This window comes from Onychostruthus taczanowskii, unplaced genomic scaffold (assembly GCF_017590055.1).
Source record: "Onychostruthus taczanowskii isolate IOZ18803 unplaced genomic scaffold, ASM1759005v1 scaffold6, whole genome shotgun sequence".
Lineage (NCBI taxonomy): Eukaryota > Metazoa > Chordata > Aves > Passeriformes > Passeridae > Onychostruthus > Onychostruthus taczanowskii.
In genome coordinates this window covers 17,746,732-17,764,076 of record NW_024503679.1, presented here as the reverse complement: position 1 = coordinate 17,764,076, position 17,345 = coordinate 17,746,732, and the positions used below count along the sequence as shown (strand labels likewise).

The following is a 17,345-nucleotide window of genomic DNA, read 5'->3' as shown; positions in this document are numbered from 1 at the left end:
CCAGCCCGTGATTCCTGTTGTGCTCAGATGCCCAAATGTGATTTCCCTGGAGCTGCTGGAGGGGCTGTGGGTGCAGGCAGGAGGGTCCCGGGCAGCAGCAGCAGCTCCAAGACCCTCCTGGCTGCACCAGGGCAGGCCTGGGGGCTCTCGGGAGTGGCTCCTTGCATTTCAGCTGGTTTTCTTCCAGGGTTGTGTTTGAAGCAGGGAGTGTGTCTGGTTTTCCCTTCTCTCCCCAGAGCTGCAGTTCAGCTTTTTCCAGCCCAGCTGGGGCGGGCAGTGAATCTCCATGGCTGGGGGAGTGCTGGGATTGGGATGGCTGGGGTTCACTCCCAAAAAACCCTGGGAGCAGCTGGGGGCCTGTGCCATCCTGGCAGGGCTGCAGCTCCAGGGAATGTGGGGGGGTATGTCCAACCCCATGGTGGGAATGGAGGATCCCTGCAGGATTTATCCCCTGTCAAAAGGGGCTGGGAGCAGCAGGATCCTGATGGGACCAGGCCATTGTGTGGAATTTTCCTTCCCCCATGAAACACCTGGAAGCTGCTCCTGAGCAAATGAGCAGAGCTTCCCTGTGCTGAGCTGCCTGGGAGGCTCCTGGGTGCTGGAATTTTCTCCCTCTGACTGGTTTAGCTGCTACCCTCCAGCCATGGAGTCTCTCTGCCTCCTGGGTGGGATTCCTGTTTTTTGGGGTTTTTTTCCCCTTTTACTGCTGGAAAAGCCAAACTAACCATGTCCTCAGAATTCCGGGAATGCAGGATTGTCCTGGGGAGCAGCCATGTGTGGGGAGAGGGCTGCGTGTGCTCTGCCACGGGCTGTGTCCTTGGGGACAACCCTGGGGACATCCCTGGGGATATCCTGGGCACCTCAGCCCTCCTGCTAACGGGGCTTCTCCTTCCAGGCATCCAGCGGGGCCTCTCCCAGCGCCACCGGGACCGTCCCTTCCCGGGACCGTCCCTCGGTGTCCCCCGTCCCCCTCTCCCTCGCGGCTCACTGGTGCTTTCGTTGCAGCAGCAGCAGCTCCAGGCCCAGCACCTCTCCCACGCCGCCCACGGCCCCCCGGTGCAGCTGCCTCCGCACCCCTCGGGGCTCCAGCCCCCCGGGATCCCGCCGGTCACCGGCACCAGCTCGGGGCTGCTGGCCCTCGGCGCCCTGGGCAGCCAGGCTCACCTGGCCGTCAAGGACGAGAAGAACCACCACGACCTGGACCACAGAGGTGAGAGGGGCAGCTGATCCCGCGGCCTCAGTCCCGGGGTGGGTGGGTTGGAAGGGAGAGGAAGGTTAAAAATGACACCGGGGGGGAGGATCCCGGCGGGATTTGGGCGCTTGCAGGGATCCGGCTGCTCTGGGCACCCTGTGCTGCCTTCACAGGGAGCAATTCCTTCCCAATATCCCACCCAAATCTCCACTTCTCCACTATGAAGCCGTTCCCTGTGTCCTGTTCCTTGTCCCAGTCCCTCTCCAGCTCTCTTGGAGGCCTTTTAGCCCTGCAAGGAGCTCTGAGTTCTCCATGGAGCCTTCCCTTCTCCAGGGTAATGTTCCCAGCTCAGCTCCAGCCCTTGGAGTAGCTCTGTGGCCTCCTCAGGAGTTGCTCCAGGTCCCTCAGATGTTGGGGGAGCTCCCTGGTCCTGTCTTGGCTCATTTCCCACCACCCCATCCCTCAGGTCAGCTGCATTCAGATCATGGGATTGTACTTTTTAGGGATGCAGAATTCCCTAAAATGATGCTCAGCCTTTGGTGGAGCCTGGCTGCAGTTCCTGTGCTGTGCCTTAATGGGAAAGCAGCCTTCACCCTCCTCCTCTTCCTCCTCCTCTCCATCACCACCAGAGCCTTGCCATGGTCAGGGATCCAGCTCTGTGCAGCAGGAGCTTGGTGCTTTTCCCCATTATTTGGCATCTGACCATTTGTTAGCAGATGGAAGGGTCTGTGGATCCAGCTGCAAACCAGCGGTGTTCAGCATTGTCCTGGCAGATCCCCCTGTCCACCAGCACAGGAGGATTTGGGATATTTCCACTCTCCCATTGGCAGGGCAGGTTCCCACAGCCTCCCTGAGCTGTTGGGCTCTGCTGGGGGATTTGGGGTGGAAAAAAAAGCAATGAGACAAAACCATTGGTAGCCATGCTCCTGTTCCATTCCTTTTCCTGCATGGATTCAGATTCCTAGAGCTTCCAGAGAAAATGCACAATTTGGGTACAGAGGAAGGGCTGAGCCACCTCCTGGGTGTGGAGCTGTGCCCCCAGGGCCATGGGGTGACTCCAGGGACAGAGACCTGGGGCTGCTGCCATTCCCTTTGGATCCAGGGCATGTCCAGCTGTGTTTGGCCAGATATATCACATGGACAAAAAGGGACAGGAATTGGATGGGAGAGATGGATGGAGGGAGATTCTAAAGCTGGAGAGAGCCCTGACAGGGCTTGAGTTAAGAGCACGAGGAGGTTCTGCATTTATTTTTCTGTTTTAAGACTTATCCTAACTTGCTTTATTTTCCTGTCTCTGTTTTGTGCCCTGCCCTCTGCCCTGGCATCTCCTGAAGAGCGAGACTCAAGTGCAGTAAGTGCCATTCCTTCCTTTTGCTCCCACTGTCTGGTGGCTGCACGGCTGAGTTGGATTTATCCCTTAAAAACCCACCTGGTGGCTGGGAGCTGCAGGGCTGCCTTTGGCACAGCTCGTATTAAATAATAAACCAGGCAGTAAAATCCCTCATCCTGCCTGGAAGAGCTGTGCTGGGATGAGCAGAGTCACCTTCTCCGTGGTGGCGGTTTGGAAACGTGATTTAAATCCCTCTGCTTGTGGCAGAACGTCGGGAAATTCCATCATTTTGGCTGAGTGAGCGTGGTCAGACCAGAACCCCTGGGTGCTCAGGGAAGCTGGTTCCTTCCTGATCACTCCCCCAATTTCTGGGGCCACCTAATCTGGGATGGGGTTGGTTGTTTCTCCGTATTATGCGGGACTTGGAAGCTTGAGCAGCTCCTAACCAGGGAAATCCCTGGATTTTGGAGACACCTCGGAGGCTGCCCTTGGGATGCAGGGATGGAGAGGATGTGGAGGGTGGCAGGAGCCAGGTGGGGGCTGCCCTGCTCATGGAATGGGGCTGAGCCAGCACCTCCCACCCCAGTGCTCAGGGAAAATGGGACATCAGGAGGAATTCCTCCATGGAAAGGGCTGTGAAACCTCGGAAGGGGCAGCGCAGGGAGGCACTGCAGGTGTCCAGGCATGTCCTGGACGTGTCCCTGAGCTCCCTGCGCTGGTGACAGGGTGGGGCTGGCCCCAGGTCGGGCTCGGTGATGCCGGAGCTCGTTCCCCAGCCCAGCATTCCGTGTGAAAAGCTGCCAGGACAAAGCCCGGCTGAGCTGCGGCTCGGCAGCGATTTCCTGCCAGCCCCGAGCCCACAAACAGCCCTTTGGAGAGCGGGGAAGGGAAGTGCTCTGCGAGGGGGGAGAGGCAGAGGGGAATTGGGCATCATTAACCCGCTCCTCGGGCGGGCAGGGGGCCGTCGGAGCCGGGCAGCTTCCCAATCCATAAACTGCGAGCCGGGGTATTCCCCGTGGAGGTTTAATGTGTGCGATAATCAGCGTTAGTCATTCATATTTTCCCCAGCCTTTGCCTGTGCAATAAAAAATATTTAGTTCCTTGGCGGCGGGCCAGGAGCGGGGCTGAATGGATCGATGCCTCTAAATGCCTGACATGATTCTCTGGGAGCTGCGAGGGTTTTCAGCATGACTGCCTGGGAAGAAAGAGCTCCGTGTTATCCAAAGCTGCTTAGTGGGGACCGAGGAGAAACATGAACTGCTTTGGTTCTCCCTTTCAGCCGGGGAAGAAAGGCGGGCACGGCTCAGGAACGGCGGGGCTGGCAGGCTGGGGAGAGAGCGGGGATGGATCCTGCTGATCCCGGGGACTGGGGAGGGAATGTGCAGGGAGAGAATGGGGATGGATCCTGCTGATCCCAAGGACTGAGGGGAGAGAGCAGGGATGGATCCTGCTGATCCCAGGGACTGGGGAGGGAATGTGCAGGGAGAGAATGGGGATGGATCCTGCTGATCCCAGGGACTGGGGGGAGAGAGCAGGGATGGATCCTGCTGATCCCAGGGACTGGGGAGGGAATGTGCAGGGAGAGAACCAGGATGGATCCTGCTGATCCCGGGGACTGGGGAGGGAATGTGCAGGGAGAGAATGGGGATGGATCCTGCTGATCCCAAGGACTGAGGGGAGAGAGCAGGGATGGATCCTGCTGATCCCAGGGACTGGGGAGGGAATGTGCAGGGAGAGAATGGGGATGGATCCTGCTGATCCCAGGGACTGGGGAGGGAATGTGCAGAGAGAGAATGGGGATGGATCCTGGGCTGGGGAGAGAGCGGGGATGGATCCTGCTGATCCCAGGGACTGAGAGGAGGGAATGTGCAGGGAGAGAACGGGGATGGATGCTGCTGCTCCCAGGGACTGAGGGGAGGGAACGCAGGATCAGGGTCAGGCATTCTCCTCTTGTGCTGCCGTGTTTGCCTCCAGCCTTCCCTGGGAATGCCAACATCTCCTGGGTTTGCTGCTTGGAGCAAGGGCAGAATCCCCCCTGTGCCATGGCACTCCTGGTCACGTGGGTTTTCCAGGACATTTTGTGGATGTCCTTTGGTACCAGGGCTGGGATGCAGCCGTTCCTTTGCTCCTTCTGGCTGAGGCTCCCAGCTCTGCCAGAGGGAGAACTCCGGGCTCTGGAGCTTTCCTGGGAATGCCAGCACGTCCTGGGCTTTGCTGCTTGAGGCAAGGACAGAATTCCCAGGGAGCAGAGCTGTGCCATTCCAGAGCTGGGTTCTGCCATTCCTGGCCATGTGGCTTTTCCCAGATGTTTTTACAAACAGCCTCCTCCTGCTTTTTCCTGCTATTGCAGCAAAGCAGCTCAGGTGTCCATGGGGATCCTCACAGCATTCCCAGTGCTCCCAGCGAGGCTGATGCTGGATCTGTCCCCTGGATCCCGTGGCATGGGGGCGACCAGGGGCTCTCATCCCTGCTGGGACAGGGCTGTGCGTGTCCCCTGGGACCTGCTGCTTGTGTAGCCTTGTTTCCTTCTGTTCCCCCTTCAAAGCTTCTCCCATCCCCACAGAATAATTCCGTGTCCCCCTCGGAGAGCCTGCGGGCCAGCGAGAAGCACCGGAGCTCCACGGACTACAGCATCGACTCCAAGAAGCGGAAAGCGGAGGAGAAGGACAGCATGAGCCGATATGTGAGTGACAGTGACAGCCCTGCAGGCCACGGGGACACCTGGGCCATCCCCCAGCACTGCCAAGGCCACCATAATCTGCGTCCCCAAGTGCCACAACCACTCCCCTGGCTGAAGGCACCCCTGCCCTGGCAGCCCCTTCCAGCACCTGACCACCTTTTCCATGAAAAAATATCCCCTGATCTCCAGCCCGGGTGTCCTGCTGCTGTTGGGGGTGGTTTGGCTCCTCGGGGGGCTGATCCCCCCAGTTTCTGGGGCTCTCTGCAGGGTGTGACACGCTTTGTGTTCCAGGACAGCGATGGTGACAAGAGCGATGACCTGGTGGTCGATGTCTCCAACGAGGTGAGCTCTGGCTTTGGGACGTGGGAGCTGATTCCTTAGGGACCTCCCAACACCGGCCTGAAGGGGAAGCCGGAGGGAGCCCCTCCTTCCCACTGAGGGAATTCCAAGGCTTTTCCCACCTCACAGGACCCCGCCACCCCCCGGGTGAGCCCGGCCCATTCCCCCCCGGAGAACGGCCTGGACAAAGCCCGCGGGCTGAAGAAGGGGGACGCTCCCAACAGCCCGGCCTCGGTGGCCTCCTCCAGCAGCACTCCCTCCTCCAAGACCAAGGACCTGGGCCACGTACGTCCCTCCCGGGGGTCCCTGGGGCGGGGGCTGTGGCTCCCAGCAGCTGGAGCTCATCCCTCGTTCTCCATCTCTTCTCCCCCCAGAATGACAAATCCTCCACGCCCGGCCTCAAGTCCAACACTCCGACGCCCAGGAACGACGCTCCCACCCCGGGCACCAGCAGCACCCCGGGGCTGCGGCCCATGCCCGGCAAACCCAGCGGCATGGACCCCCTGGGTGGGTACTGGGTGTCACCATTGTCCCCAGCACAACTTCGGCTTGTCCCTGACAACGGGGAACAGCAGCTCTGGGGGGATTGCATTTGTGGGAGTCAGGTTTATGGGGGACCTAATCTGGGTCTGGACAGCTGATGGGGTGAGGAGGGAGGGCTGGTCGTGGAGTGAGCAGGGTTGTGATGAGGGGCCAGCCTCAAGCTGTGCTAGAGGAAGTTCAGGTTGGACATCAGGAGGAATTTCTTTGTGAAAAGGGTGCCCAGGGAGAGGTGGTGGAGACCCCGTCCCTGGAGGTGTCCAGGGATATGGCACTCAGTGCTCTGGGCTGGGAGGAAGGTGGGGATGGACTCCATGGCGTTGGGTTTTCCTGTGGCTGTGCTCTGCTCCACTCCCTGCCCGTGTGTCCCCCCACTCCATGCCTGTGTCCCCCACTACTTCCTGCCCGTGTCTCCAGCTCCCTGCCTGTGTCCCAGCTCCCTGCCCGTGTGTCCCCCCCAGCTCCCTGCCCATGTCCCAGCCATGCCCGTGTCCCCAGCTCCGTGCCCGTGTCCCCACCCTGCCCGTGTCCCAGCTCCGTGCCCGTGTCCCAGCCGTGCCCATGTCCCCACAGCTCCCTGCCCGTGTGTCCCCCCCAGCTCCCTGCCCATGTCCCAGCCATGTCTGTGTCCCCAGCTCCGTGCCGATGTCCCAGCCATGTCTGTGTCCCCAGCTCCCTGCCCGTTTCCCAGCTCCATGCCCGTGTCCCCAGCTCCCTGCCCGTGTGTTGTCCCCAGCTCCGTGCCCGTGTCCCCAGCTCCGTGCCCGTGTCCCCAGCTCCGTGCCCGTGTCCCCAGCTCCGTGCCCGTGTCCCCAGCTCCGTGCCCGTGTCCCCAGCTCCGTGCCCGTGTCCCCAGCTCCGTGCCCGTGTCCCCAGCTCCGTGCCCGTGTCCCCAGCTCCGTGCCCGTGTCCCCAGCTCCGTGCCCGTGTCCCCAGCTCCGTGCCCGTGTCCCCAGCTCCGTGCCCGTGTCCCCAGCTCCGTGCCCGTGTCCCCAGCTCCGTGCCCGTGTCCCCAGCTCCGTGCCCGTGTCCCCAGCTCCGTGCCCGTGTCCCCAGCTCCGTGCCCGTGTCCCCAGCTCCGTGCCCGTGTCCCCAGCTCCGTGCCCGTGTCCCCAGCTCCGTGCCCGTGTCCCCAGCTCCGTGCCCGTGTCCCCAGCTCCGTGCCCGTGTCCCCAGCTCCGTGCCCGTGTCCCCAGCTCCGTGCCCGTGTCCCCAGCTCCGTGCCCGTGTCCCCAGCTCCGTCCCGTCTCCCAGCCGTCCCCATGTGTGTCCCCAGCTCCGTGCCCGTGTCCCCAGCTCCGTGCCCGTGTCCTCAGCTCCCTGCCTGTGTCCCCACCCTGCCTGTGTCCCCACCCTGCCCGTGTCCCCACCCTGACCGTGTCCCCCTCCCGCAGCCTCGGCCCTGCGGACGCCCATCTCCATCGCGGGCTCCTACGCGGCGCCCTTTGCCATGATGGGGCACCACGAGATGAACGGGTCCCTGACGAGCCCCGGCGCCTACGCGGGGCTGCACAACCTCCCGCCGCAGATGAGCGCGGCCGCCGCCGCCGCCGCCGCCTACGGCCGGTCACCAATGGTGAGCTTTGGAGCTGTACGTAGCACTTTTAGCTCCTTTCTCGCTGGGGGGAGGGCTGGGGGGCTCCTGGGGGCTGGGAGGTTGGGGCTCCTTCTCAAAGCCAGCTGTGCTTTGGATTGAAGGGCTGGGGATGGAGGTGGGGTGACGTGCATGTGTCACTGGGTTGGGGTTTTTCCTTCCTGTTCCTTGGCCCCTTATCCCATTCCTCAACCCCCTTCCCATTCCTCTCACTAAACTGTTTTAAGGCAGAGCAAGGAGTCAAAAGCTGCTGTTAAAGCAGAGATTGGGGTCTCTGCCACTAAAGCGGAGATTGGGGTCTCTGCCACTAAAGCGGAGATTGGGGTCTCTGCCACTAAAGCGGAGATTGGGGTCTCTGCCACTAAAGCAGAGATTGGGGTCTCTGCCACTAAAGCAGAGATTGGGGTTTCTGCCCTCAGGGTGCTGTGTACAACGTGGCTGAATCCATCCCTTGGGGCTTGGGAACAACACAGGGAAAGGGAGCGTGTCCCACCTGGTTGCAGACCCAAAAACCTTTGGCTGGTTCCCCTTCCTGCCAGGGACAAATGCCAGTTAGCTTTGAGCAGCAGGGGAAAAGCAGGAGCTGCCCAGTGTCCCCAGGGGGTTGTGGTTGGGAAGCCGTGTGGCGTTCCCGGCCTCACCTGTGTCCGTGCATCTCTTGGCAGGTCGGGTTTGACCCTCACCCACCCATGCGAGCCCCGGGCCTGCCCTCCAGCCTGGCGTCCATCCCTGGAGGGAAACCGTAAGCCCCGCTTGGATTTTTGTGGGATCGGAGGGGACGAGCGGCCGGGAGGGAGACGAGGGCGGCCTTCACCCGGGGCTGGCGCTGCGGCCGCGGTGTGCCAGCCCCGCAGGCTCCATCCCTGGAGCTGAGCCCTTTTCCCACCCCGGCAGGGCCTACTCGTTCCACGTGAGCGCGGACGGGCAGATGCAGCCGGTGCCGTTCCCGCACGACGCGCTGGCGGGGCCCGGCATCCCGCGGCACGCGCGGCAGATCAACACGCTGAGCCACGGCGAGGTGGTGTGCGCCGTCACCATCAGCAACCCCACCCGCCACGTCTACACCGGCGGCAAGGGCTGCGTCAAGATCTGGGACATCAGCCAGCCCGGCAGCAAGAGCCCCATCTCCCAGCTGGACTGCCTGGTGAGGGCTGGCGTCCCCGTGGTGGGGCTGCTGCTGTCCCCAGGGCTGTGTCCCCTGCCGTCACCCGCCTCCCGTGTTGTTAATCATCTTCTCCCCGTTAACGTCAGCCTCTGTTCCCCACGGTGCCATTTATGTTTCCTCTTTCCCCCTCTGTCCTCCCTTTCCTCTTCCCACCTTAACATCCTGCTGCCGTTCCCCGTTACCAGCTCTTTGTCTTCTGTTACTGTCTTATTTCTCTTCCCGTTACCTCTCTTCTCCCCATCAACATCCCTTTTCTTCTTTCCACATCAAGGTCCCTTTTCTTTCCCCATCAACGTCCCTTTTCCTCTTCTCCTCATCATTATCCCTTATGTCCCTTTTCCTCTTCTCCTCATCAAAGTCCCTTTTCCTCTTCTCCTCATCATCATCCCTTTTCCTCTTTTCCCGATCAGCGTCCCTTTTCCTCTTCTCCTCATCAACGTCCCTTTTCCGCTTTCCCCCATCAACGTCCCTTTTCCTCTTCTCCACATCAATGTCCCTTTTCCTCTTTCCCCCATCAATGTCCCTTTTCCTCTTATCCCTATCAACATCCCTGCTCCTCTTTCCCCATCACCGTCCCTTTTCCTCTTCTCCTCATCATCATCCCTTTTCCTGATCAGCGTCCCTTTTCCTCTTTCCCCATCAAGGTCCCTTTTCCTCTTCTCCCTATCAAGGTCCCTTTTCCTCTTTCCCCATCAACGTCCCTTTTCCTCTTTCCCCATCAAGATCCCTGTTCCTCTTCTCCCCATCAGCATCCCTTTTCCTCTTCTCCTCAAAGTCCCTTTTCCTCTTCTCCTGATCAACGTCCCTTTTCTTCTTTCCCCCATCAACGTCCCTTTTCCTCTTTCCCCATCAACATCCCTTTTTCCTCTTTTCCCACCCCGTTGCACTCCCTTCCTCTTCCCCCTCCACATCCCGTTTCCTCTCCACCCCCCCATCAACGTCCCTTTTCCTCTTTCCCCATCAACATCCCTTTTTCCTCTTTTCCCACCCCATTGCACTCCCTTCCTCTTCCCCCTCCACATTCCATTTCCTCTCCACCCCCTTCCCCTTCCGTCACCGTCTCCCCCTTCCCCAGGCCGTCCCTCACGGTCCCTTGTGTCCCCAGAACAGGGATAACTACATCCGCTCCTGCAAGCTGCTGCCGGACGGGCGCACGCTGATCGTGGGGGGCGAGGCCAGCACCCTGACCATCTGGGACCTGGCGTCGCCCACGCCGCGCATCAAGGCCGAGCTGACGTCGTCGGCGCCCGCGTGCTACGCGCTGGCCATCAGCCCCGACGCCAAGGTGTGCTTCTCGTGCTGCAGCGACGGCAACATCGCCGTCTGGGACCTGCACAACCAGACCCTCGTCAGGTGAGCCCCCGCCGGGCTCCTGCTGCCCAGGGGTCCTGCGCTGGGGTGGGGTGGGAAGGACCTTGAAGGTTGTGTTCATCCCGTCGCGTTCCTTTTCGCCTTCTCCTGTCTGTGTTCCTTTTCCTCTTCCCCCACAACGTCCCTTTTCCTGTCAGTGTTCTTTCCTTTTTTGTCAGTGTTCCTTTTCCTTTTGTCAGTGTTCCTTTTCCTTTTGTCAGTGTTCCTTTTCCTTTTGTCAGTGTTCCTTTTCCTTTTGTCAGTGTTCCTTTTCCTTTTGTCAGTGTTCCTTTTCCTTCTGCCGGTGTCCCTTTTGCTCTTCTTTTGTCAATGTCCCACTTCCTCTTCCTTCCATCAATGTCTCTTTTCTTTTGTCAGTATCCCATTTCCTCTTCCTTTTGTCAGTGTCCCTCTTCCTCTTCTTTTGTCAACATCCCTTTCCTCTTCCTGCCATCAATCTCTCTTTTCCTCTTTCCCCACCCCATTGCTGTTTCTTTCCTCTTCTGCCCATCATGGTCCCTTTTCCTCTTCTCCCCATCATGGTCCCTTTTCCTCTTCTGCCCATCATGGTCCCTTTTCCTCTTCTCCCCATCATGGTCCCTTTTCCTCTTCTCCCCATCATGGTCCCTTTTCCTCTTTGTCCCACTGATGTCCCTTTCCTCTTTTCCATGGGCAAAACCACCTTCCACTATCCCAGGTTGCTCCAAGCCTTCCATCCTGGCCTTAAACATTCCAGGGATGGGGAGTCCCCCATCCCCTCGGGGCTGGAACCTGGAACACCCTCTGGTGCTGCTTCACCATCTCTTGGTGCTCATCCCTAAACCAGCCCCATCCTTGGCCAGGCTGGTGCTCCTCAGCCCAGGATGCTCCTGGATGGATTTCCAGGAACATTTGGCGTGGACGCGCCACACAAACGTCGTCTGAGCACCTTGAACGCAGCTCCGTGCTTTTTCTAGCGCTCCCCTTGCAGAACTCCATCATTTTTTCTGCTCCCAAGGCAATTCCAAGGGCACACGGACGGGGCCAGCTGCATAGACATCTCCCACGACGGTACGAAGCTGTGGACGGGGGGCCTGGACAACACGGTGCGCTCCTGGGACCTGCGGGAAGGCCGGCAGCTGCAGCAGCACGACTTCACCTCCCAGGTAGGGCCAGGGAGCGGGGCCACGGCCTCAGGGATCCATCCCCACGGAAAACAGGGGGTCCTGCTCGGCCCCTTGCTCCTTGGAGGGGCTTTTCCTGCTGGGAAAACCCCCTGGGAGCTCCGAGCGTGGCTGTTCCCGCTGGTTTCGGGGTGGCTCGGGAATGCTGGGGCCATGGGGCTCCCTGGATCTTGTGCCAGCTCATCTTTGCCATCCTTGCAGGACGAGGCTGCTGTTGAGGAAGCAGCTCTTTTCATGGGATGCCTGTGGATGTAACAGGGATCTCTGGGTGCCCTGGGGGTGGGATGAGAGCAGGGGTCAGGGATCAGGATCCTGCCTCCTCCAGCAGAGCCTGATCCAGAGGGGCAGAGCTGGGACCTTGCGTCCCATTGGCAAGGGACGCACAGGGATGGATCCATCCCATCGCAGGGATCTGCCTCTCCCCACCTGCTCCACCCATCTGCGGCTGGCCAGCAGCTCCAGCAGTGCCACACATCCCAGAGCAGCTGGGCTGGGAGAGTCACCTTGAGGATCTCCCATCCCTGGAGGGCTGGGAATTCCCGCTGATCTCCGCTTATCCCGCTCCTATCCGCAGATCTTCTCCCTGGGGTACTGCCCGACGGGCGAGTGGCTGGCGGTGGGCATGGAGAGCAGCAACGTGGAGGTGCTGCACCACACCAAGCCCGACAAGTACCAGCTGCACCTGCACGAGAGCTGCGTCCTCTCCCTCAAGTTCGCCTACTGCGGTGAGCCCGCAGCAGGGCAGGGGTGGATCCTGGAGAGCGGCATGGCTGGGAAGGAACCTTAAACTGGGACACCTCCCTCGATCCCAGGGTGCTCCAAGCCCCATCCGGCCTGGCCGTGGGCGCTTCCAGGGGTTGGGAAACGGGGATGTCCATGAACTGCAGGAAGGGATGGTGCTCAGCGCAGCGCTCGATCCCAGGGTGCTCCAAGCCCCATCTGGCCTGGCTGTGGGCGCTTCCAGGGGTTGGGAAACAGCTCAGCACAGCAAGGGGGGCTGAGCACGGATGTTTCCAGCAGGATCCATCCCGTGGGTGCTGCACTTGGGGTTTATTCCCATAAACCCATCCTGGTTGTGGTGGGGTTTATCTCCATAAAACCATCCTGGCTGTGGCTGTGGTTATCCCCTAAGCCCATCCTGGTTTTGCCAGGGCTTATTCCCTGGGTTATTCCCATAAGCCCATTCTGATTTTGCCAGGGTTTATTCCCATAAACCCACCCCAGCTGTGGTGGGGGTTATCCCCTAAACCCATCCTGGTTTTGCCAGGGTTTATTCCCTGGGTTATTCCCATAAACCCATCCTGGTTTTGCCAGGGTTTATTCCCTGGGTTATTCCCATACCCCCATCCTGGTTTTGGCAGGGTTTATTCCCATAACCCCATCCCAGCTGTGGCAGCACTGGGATTGTCCCAGCAGAGTGGGGCTGGACAGGACTCCCCAGGGAACCTCCAGGTTTTGCCATTTCTCCCAAATCTCTGGGCTCAGACAGACGGTGGGGACAGGGAAGGGTTGGGGAGGTGGCACCAGCAGGGTTCAGCTGCTGATCCCAAATTCCCAACGCAGGGAAGTGGTTTGTGAGCACTGGGAAGGACAACCTGCTCAATGCCTGGAGGACGCCCTACGGAGCCAGCATCTTCCAGGTAGGAGAGCTTGGGAAGGGCACGGGGTGGGGGCTGCTCCCAGATTCCCATTCCCAATTATCCTGGAGAGAGGGGAGATCCTTTGGGGCAGCCAAAATGGGTGTCAGGTGCGGGATGTGGTGCTGCCCCCAGCATGGATGCTGCTGGGAGATCCTGGAATCCCACCCTGATGGGTTCTGTTTCCCACCCTGATGGGTTCTCTCTCTCTCTCTTCCTCTCCCACCCTGATGTGTTCTGTCTCTCTCTCTCTCTTTCTCATTATCCTGGAGAGACTGTCTCTCTCTCTCACCCTGATGGATTCTGTTTCCCACCCTGGTGTGTTCTCTCTCTCTCTTCCTCTCCCACCCTGATGGGTTCTGTCTCTCTCCCACCTTGATGGGTTCTCTCTCTCTCTCTCTCTCTCTCTCTTCCACTCTGATGGGTTCTGTCTCTCTCTCTCACCCTGATGGATTCTGTTTCCCACCCTGGTGTGTTCTCTCTCTCTCTTCCTCTCCCCCCCTGATGGGTTCTGTCTCTTTCCTACCTGCTGGGTTCTCTCTCTCCCACCCTGCTGGGTTCTCTCTCTTCCTCTCCCTCCCTGCTGGGTTCTCTCTCTCTCACCCTGATGGGTTCTCTCTCTCTCTCTCTCTCTCTCCCACCCTGCTGGGTTCTGTCTCTCTCACCCTGATGGGTTCTGTTTCCCACCCTGCTGGGTTCTCTCTCCCTCTCCCACCCTGATGTGTTCTCTCCCCTCCCTCTTTTCCCAGTCCAAGGAATCCTCGTCCGTGCTGAGCTGTGACATCTCTGCGGATGACAAGTACATCGTCACGGGCTCTGGGGACAAGAAGGCCACGGTCTACGAGGTCATCTACTGAGCCTGGGATTTCCAGCACTCGGGAATGCTCCGGGAATGCTCCGGGAGGCCCCGGGCCCGGCCCAGCTCCGCCCGGCACCGCCACACTCGGATTTATTTGGAGATCTGCAACTCTGGCACACATGGAAGCCCTAAACGGATTTTTATTTGGTTTTAAGGTTTTGGGGTTCCTTTTGATTTTTTTTTGTTGTTTTGTTTTCCGGTTCTTTCCGTCTGGCTTTGGTGGCACTATAAAGGACTCCTTTTTTATTGGGACTTTTTTTTTTTGTGCATCCCGCATAAGACTTGTGAAAAATGTAAATACTGGACTAGGAAATAGCGTGGGAAGGGGGGACCCTCCCAGTACACTTAGTTGTGTATTTTTGTCTGCTGTAATTGTATTCCACTGATGGTTTTGGTGGTGGCAATTTTATTCTGGGGGTTTTTTTTGGTTGGTTTTTTTTTTTTTTGGGTTTTTTTTTTTTTTTTTGGGGTTTTTTTCCCCCTTTTCCTTCCCCCCTCTGGAAGTGTCCGTGGGGACTTTGCCATCCAGGCTGAGCAGAGATGTCCACTGGTGAAAAGTTGTTCCTCCTGTCGTGCGTCGTGTGTTAGTGATGGTGGGGAATCGCTCGGATCCTCAGCTACTGACGGGACATCAACACAATCACCTTGGGGTTTGTTTTTTATAGATGGATTTATGGATTTACCCTTATTTTTTTTTTTTTTTCCGTGCTTGGATGTTTGAAGAAAAGGGGAAGCCCACGCAAGCCCTTCTTGGTCTTCGGACAGAAGCAAATGAGGAGTGATTTCAAAGAAAGCTTAGAAAATTCAGCTCAGGGAGCCACGAAAGATAATAGCAAACTTATGTGTTTTGTATTCAAAAGAAAGTAAAGAATTAGAATTGATAACCTTGAAAAAAAAAAAAAGACAAAAAAAAAAAAATACAGTTTTTTTTAAAAGCGAAAAGTTTACTAACAAGTAGGGTTTGTGTGTGGTGGGGGGGCTGTTTGTGGTCCTTGTGGGCTTTATGGTCTTGTGTCTTCTGGTTTTATGGAGCAACTCCCTCCCCCCACAGGCCTTTTGTACTAAAGGGTTCCAAAAAGGACAAAAAAAGGACAAAAAAAAAAAAAAAAACAAACAAAGACCTAACGGGAAAATAAAAGTATTTGTGTAGCAGAAGTGCTCACCTGTATCGTAGCACACGGCAGAGGATTTTTATACCGCATTTTTATGGATTATTTTTGGCGAGTTCGATCTGGTCCAAAAGGAAAAAAAAAAAATAAAATGTTTAGGGTTGAGGGGAGAAGGGTTTGGAGAGGAGGATGGAGAGGTGGGACCTGGAATTGCAGCCCTCCCAGGAGCCTCCATCCCATCCCATCCCATCCCTCGGGCTGCTCCCGGGGCAGACGGAGGGGCTGGGAAGGAGGAGAGCTCTGCTGCTGTTCCCATCCAAGTGGAGGGTTCTGAGCTGAGCTGGGGGAATGTTCCAGGCCGGGTGGCTCCGTGGGAGCGTGGGATCAGTCTGGGGCACTGATGATCCGAGGAAGGAAAAGTTCTCTAAAGCTGCTTTTGGGGAAAGGCATTTTAGGGTGGTTTGGCTCAGATTAACGACTGGCCCTGGGGCCAGCGGAGCCTTGCAGGGGTCCAGGGCTGTCCCGGGGGTGTTTTGGGGTCGGTTTTTGGGATCTGTGGGGGCAGCCGTGCCCCTTTCTGCACCCTGACCCTGGGCACAGCATTCCCAGCTCCGTGGGCTCCGGAGCGCGCTCTGCAGGGATGGGGCAGGGCTGGGGGGCTCTGCCCTGTCCCCAGGGCCCCCCTGGCAGTGGGGTCACCCCCAGCTCGTGTCCCCCGGGCTCCCGGGGGGCTGCAGCTCAGCTGCTCGGTTTTTCTCCCCGAAATGCCAGGAGTGGAATGCAGGAATTGCAGGAATTGCGTGTTCCGGAGCCGCCCGGAGCCAGGCTCTCAACTTCACACCAAAGTATGTAGCAGAATCTGTACAGCTGTTAATAACTACCACTGGTTTTTGTAAAAAAGGGCCAAAAAAAGAAAAAAAAAAAAAAAAAAAGAATAAAAAGTCAATGTACTGAAGCTCAACCGCAAGCAAAGTGTTTCTAAACCCTCTGATCCATGGAATTTCACGGAGGTGGGGGGAAAGGCAGGACAGGGGAGGCTTGGGGGGCAGCCCTGACAGGGACCCCCGAGTTTGGGGGTGGTGCTGGAGGTGGGATGGAGCCCAGGATCGATGGGAGAAATTCCCAGCCCTCAGCATCCTCCCCCATCCCGCGGGATGTGCTGCCGAGGGCTGGGCTCCTCCCGGCGCATCCCAAACCCCCTCCCTCCCTTCCAGCACCCTGGCACTTCTGCTCCTGCCAGGATTTTGGGATGCAGGGAATCCTTTTTCCCGGGATTGCAGCAGCGCCGTTCCCAGCGGCATTCCCGAGCTGCCGGCCCCGTTCAAAGCCCTTCCATGAGCTGGGCCAGCTGGAGCGTCCCGTGATGGATCGGAGGTGACAGGACCTGCTGCGGGGGCGGGATGGAGGGATGGAGGGCAGGAGCAGCGCCTGGGATCACGGGCAGGGATCACGGGCAGGGAAGAGGCTGGATGCGCGGGGGGCTCGCACGGGCGACCACTGAAAGGTCGGAATGGCAAGGAATCCTTTGCTGGGAGATGGGGAGAGCCCGGGCAGGGCAGGGGAAGGGACCCCCGAGTGGCTCCGGCTGCGTTTCCAGCCCAGCACAGGGAAAGGATTCCCTTCCCTCCCCAGCTGCCCTCGGCACTCCACGGGGTGGACTCGGCTTTTCCCAGTGCTGGGGAGGAGCTCTTGGGCTCTCCCAGTCCCGTTTGTGCTGTCAGCTCCCAGGTTTTGTAATTCAATTATTCCCACCCTTCCCTGCCACGCTGGAATTTTCAATTCTAAATCCATGAGGGATTTTAAAGGCGCTCTCAGGTCAGGCTTGGCCCACGCTGGCAGGAAAGGCAGAGCTGGAAATGGCTTCCCCGGGATCCTGAGGATGTGAAGGTGGCACCTGGCACACGGCATTTTTGGGTGGCATTGCCCTCTTCTTGTTGGTGATTTCCTTGTGTGAGCGTGGGATCCCTGCACAGAAGGGCTCCCGAGGAGGTGGGCAGGGGTTTGGTCCTGGAGGATCAAAACTGCTTTTCCCAGGCTGGGGCTGTGTCCCTGAAGGAGAGCACTGGGAAAGGGGCAGGGACAGCAGAGCCGTGCTGGGCCGTGCCACGTTCTGTGTCCCGTGCCACGTTCTGTGTCCTGTGCCACGTTCTGTGTCCCATGCCATGTTCTGTGTCCCATGCCATTCTCCCATGCCATTCCATGTACCATGCCACGTTCTGTGTCCCGTGCCACGTTCTGTGTCCTGTGCCACGTTCTGTGTCCGGTGCCACGTTCTGTGTCCCGTGCCATGCTCTGTGTCCTGTGCCACATTCTGTGTCCCGTGCCATGTTCTGTGTCCCGTGCCATGTTCCATGTCCCGTGCCACGTTCTGTGTCCCGTGCCATGCT

General features: G+C 58.7%; 1 protein-coding gene across 7 annotated transcripts in view; it reads left to right on the top strand.

Moving 5' to 3' along the window:
* The window catches only part of TLE3 (TLE family member 3, transcriptional corepressor), a 31,543-nt gene extending 16,542 nt beyond the window's left edge, over positions 1–15,001 (top strand). For 2 of the 7 annotated variants that reach the window (XM_041418400.1, XM_041418396.1), the window contains exons 5-18: positions 1,009–1,210; positions 2,527–2,543; positions 5,086–5,205; positions 5,494–5,544; positions 5,671–5,826; positions 5,916–6,048; positions 7,476–7,672; positions 8,341–8,417; positions 8,570–8,819; positions 9,946–10,193; positions 11,188–11,335; positions 11,928–12,078; positions 12,917–12,993; positions 13,740–15,001. In XM_041418400.1, the coding sequence (XP_041274334.1) occupies positions 1,009–1,210; positions 2,527–2,543; positions 5,086–5,205; positions 5,494–5,544; positions 5,671–5,826; positions 5,916–6,048; positions 7,476–7,672; positions 8,341–8,417; positions 8,570–8,819; positions 9,946–10,193; positions 11,188–11,335; positions 11,928–12,078; positions 12,917–12,993; positions 13,740–13,847 (1,935 nt within the window). In that variant the 3' untranslated portion in view covers positions 13,848–15,001. Of the gene's footprint in view, positions 1–1,005; positions 1,211–2,526; positions 2,544–5,085; positions 5,206–5,493; positions 5,545–5,670; positions 5,827–5,915; positions 6,049–7,475; positions 7,673–8,340; positions 8,418–8,569; positions 8,820–9,945; positions 10,194–11,187; positions 11,336–11,927; positions 12,079–12,916; positions 12,994–13,739 lie in introns of all 7 variants that reach the window. The other 5 variants (XM_041418401.1, XM_041418398.1, XM_041418399.1 and 2 more) reach the window with 3 other exon arrangements.
* Positions 15,002–17,345: the final 2,344 nt, after the last annotated feature.